We start from the raw sequence: 4,053 nt of genomic DNA, 5'->3' as shown, positions 1-4,053 counted from the left end.
CAACTCGGCAAATTTTCCCTGCCTTAAGCGGGCGGAGCAGTAGTATTGAATTACTCGGATGGGCGAACGACGGGGATTGAACCCGCGCGTGATGGATCCACAATCCATTGCCTTGATCCACTTGGCTACGTCCGCCCCTTTTGCCACTTGCTTTTGTTAAGGGGCTCCCCAAATGTGAACGAGATCCATCTGTTAAGCTAGATAGCTTATTTGGATGATACACATCCATATTAACTGCATGTATCTAACAAGACAACATAGAATCTGCAAAATGAGGAATGTACTCCCAACTCCTTCTACCCAAAAGATTGAAAGGTTACAAGAATTCAGCGAATCAAATTAGTAACTCTTTTCAATTAGGAAATCCCGGAAGGATATTCCAATTCTTCGTTCTTCTCAATTCGAGATGGGAAACTGATGACCGTGAGATTGTGACAGTCCGTTATCCTCTCCCTTTTTGCTCCACCGTACGGACCTTACCTTTTCCTTTTCATTGGATACCAAACTATATCTTCTTAAATTGAAGGGTTTGGTATCCAGCTGTGCTGCCTAACCAGACGGATATTATCCGTTTATAGAAGGGGCGTCGACAGAGGCTAAGTCTAAGGGGAAGTTATGAGCGTTACGTTCATGCATGACTTCCATACCTAGGTTGGCGCGGTTTATGATGTCAGCCCAGGTGTTTATAACGCGACCTTGGCTGTCAACCACAGATTGGTTGAAGTTAAAACCATTCAAGTTGAATGCCATAGTACTGATGCCTAAGGCGGTGAACCAGATACCTACCACGGGCCAAGCAGCTAAGAAGAAGTGTAGAGAACGAGAATTGTTGAAGCTAGCATATTGGAAGATCAAACGACCGAAGTAGCCGTGAGCAGCTACAATGTTGTAAGTTTCTTCTTCTTGACCAAACTTATAACCTGCATTGGCAGACTCATTCTCAGTAGTTTCTCTAATCAAACTAGAAGTTACCAAAGAACCATGCATAGCACTGAATAGAGAGCCGCCGAATACGCCAGCTACACCCAACATGTGGAAAGGATGCATAAGGATGTTGTGCTCAGCCTGGAATACGATCATGAAGTTGAAAGTACCAGAAATGCCCAGAGGCATACCGTCAGAGAAACTTCCTTGACCAATTGGATAGATCAGGAAGACGGCGGCAGCAGCTGCGACTGGAGCTGAATAAGCGACAGCAATCCAGGGGCGCATACCTAAACGGAAGCTTAGTTCCCATTCGCGACCCATGTAGCAAGCTACACCAAGTAGGAAGTGAAGAACGATCAGTTCGTAGGGACCACCATTGTAAAGCCATTCATCGACGGAAGCTGCTTCCCAGATTGGGTAGAAGTGTAACCCAATAGCTGCAGAAGTAGGGATGATAGCGCCAGAGATAATGTTGTTACCGTATAGCAAAGAACCAGAAACGGGCTCGCGAATACCGTCAATATCTACGGGAGGAGCTGCGACGAAGGCGATGATGAATACAGAGGTTGCGGTTAGTAGGGTGGGAATCATCAAGACACCAAACCATCCGATGTAAAGACGGTTTTCAGTGCTGGTGATCCAGTCGCAGAAGCGACCCCATAGGCTTGCGCTTTCGCGTCGTTCTAAAGTTGCGGTCATGGGAATTTTTGGTTTTCGAAAAGGAATTAGTGATTCCCCAGGCTAGTAAGCCTGTTACTATGTAGCATATCACAAAAACCTATCCGTGTCAACCAAAATCGATTGAGTCTCTAGAATTCTTGGATACAGAGGCTTTTTCCCCGTATCTCAAAATTTTTTGTCACTTATTTCACAACCTGGATTCCCTAAAACAAGGGGAGAGGGAGAAATGAAATTTCTCTCCTAGGTAATGCACGCCCCTAATCAATTTTGGTCTCTAAAAAATAAAAAAAAAAAGAATCCTGCGTCAAGCCTTTTCATGGACGAAGCACTCCGCAGCTTTGCATCGGCCAACGTATTGTAAATATTGGAATAATTGACGAACTAAGGAGGAAGTAGTCGTCAACCCCTCACTCATCCATCTCTGCGTAGTGTTTCTCGATTCCCCGATACTTGCGCCCCGATTCCAATCCACAACGAAAAGATTGTGGATTGGAACTAATCTCATCTAAGCAAAACTAACGGAAGTGGGCAAAAGCTTTGTTAGCTTCCGCAACTTTATGAGTCTCTTCCTTCTTCCGTATGGCACTCCCAGAATTTCTGGCGGCATCTATCAATTCATCACTCGACCTTAAAGCCATACTTCGACCTGAGCGTTTTCGACATGCGATCAATGACCACCGGATGGCCAAAGCTTTTCCTTTTGCAGGTACTACTTCAATGGGAACTCGATAAGTTGATCCACCCACACGTTTGGTTTCTGTGACTACATCGGGAGTTACCCCACGCACTGCCTGTCGCAGAACAGACAGTGGGTTCCTATTTGTCTTTTATCTAATCCGCTTCATAGCCTGATAAAAAATCTGATAAGCTAGTGATTTTTTGCCGTTTTTCAGGATACGATCAACTAGCATGTTTGCCAATCGATTGCGATAAATTGGATCCGATTCGATATTTCTAATTTCGTTCGCTACACTGCTCCGATGTACCACGAGTTTACAACTACGTCAGACTTCAACCAATTTTTTTTTATGTCTTTTCCCGGCGTGTTTTAAGCTACTATTTCGGCTTCTTCACTCCATATTGTAGAGTGGATCCACCGGTTAGTGGGGGATCTCCCTCCAAACTGCACGTGCGACTTTCGTCGAATACAGCTTTCCATATGATTGGGTAATAACTACGGTTTCCAACCAATTTTTATTCATCACATAAATCATATTTACTCATTGCACATTGAGTATCCGTCTCCCTCTCTTCCACGGAGGAAGAAGAAATAGGCATGGAAAGGAAAAATCTTGCAATTCAGTTATCTCACCAGTAATGTCCGTAGGTTTCCCGATCCAATCGGTAGATGTAGGCAAAGTCTCCGTCAAATATTCGTAGTCTTAACCCGAACCTGTTCCGGAAGGAAAAGGCTTTTTTTTTTTCTCAGGTGGGAGTCCGGGTAAAACTCAACTTAACCTACTGAAGTAAAACACCTTAGACACCAAGTTGTTTCACACAAATAGACGGGTAATGGTCAATCTTTGCAGTAGCAGGCTTCGGTCCCCTGGCAATGTTGGGTCGGCTACACATTTAACATATCAGAACAATTGATACGGAATCGTTGCGATGATACGAGTTGCGACAATGCTCTGCAACGCACTGGAACGCCCTTTTTTACGATCTTTCACTCCTACAGCATCTAAGGCTCCTCTAACGATGTGATACCTAACGCCGGGTAGGTCTTTGACCCTTCCGCCTCTTACGAGGACCACCGAATGTTCCTGCAAATTGTGGCCAATACCTGGTATGTAAGCCGTTACCTCAAATTTGGAGGTTAATCGAACCCTGGCGACTTTACGTAGGGCAGAGTTGGGTTTTTTCGGTGTAGTTGTGAGATAGTCGACAGCTATAACGTCGCTATACAAAACCGTACGTGAGATTCGCATCTCATACGGCTCCTCGTCATTCAATTACTGTTGGGGGAGAACTCTTCTCAATCGATTTCGACTATAAGTACAAAAATAAATTTACGAAAATAAATCTTACCCTTTTTCCTTGCAAATCCATTTTCAAAGTTTCGCCGTTGCGCCCCACCAATTTGCCGGATTGCAAAAAAGCGACGCAGATGGAAAAATGAAAAATCTCCCAAATTGATGCGTGGGTTTACCGATACAACGAGTTTTCCACCTTTGCGTCAATAATATGAGGCGGATTGAATATGGAGGAGATTGACGAGTCGGTATCAGCTTATCCACATGATTAATCATTTTCTGAGAAGGAATTCATTTTGAAATGAAGGCAGTTTCAACATCTCACTCTCGTTCTTCATTTCGTTCCGACGAGGCTACCTGAGGAGGATTCGGCAACCTAACGAACTACCCAATAAGAATAAGTAGGTGAACTAAACTATGGATCCATAGAAGATGGGAGGGATCTGATGACTATTTGTAGTTTACCATTGAT

General features: G+C 44.2%; 1 protein-coding gene across 1 annotated transcript; it reads right to left on the bottom strand.

Annotated features, from left to right (window-relative positions):
* Nucleotides 1-1,907: 1,907 nt before the first annotated feature.
* LOC147416592 (uncharacterized) lies at nucleotides 1,908-3,567 on the bottom strand. Its single transcript, XM_086508240.1, has 2 exons — nucleotides 3,251-3,567; nucleotides 1,908-2,395 (listed from the first exon to the last, which is right to left on the bottom strand). Exons 1-2 carry the CDS (start codon nucleotides 3,534-3,536, stop codon nucleotides 2,124-2,126), a joined length of 558 nt encoding a protein of 185 aa, XP_086364366.1. The 5' UTR covers nucleotides 3,537-3,567; the 3' UTR covers nucleotides 1,908-2,123.
* Between the last annotated feature and the right edge of the window lie 486 nt (nucleotides 3,568-4,053).

This window comes from Adiantum capillus-veneris, unplaced genomic scaffold (assembly GCF_014529385.1).
Source record: "Adiantum capillus-veneris isolate H3 unplaced genomic scaffold, ASM1452938v2 Hic_scaffold_786, whole genome shotgun sequence".
Lineage (NCBI taxonomy): Eukaryota > Viridiplantae > Streptophyta > Polypodiopsida > Polypodiales > Pteridaceae > Adiantum > Adiantum capillus-veneris.
The sequence above is the reverse complement of the archived record's forward strand: the minus strand, read 5'-3'. Positions and strand labels throughout refer to the sequence as shown.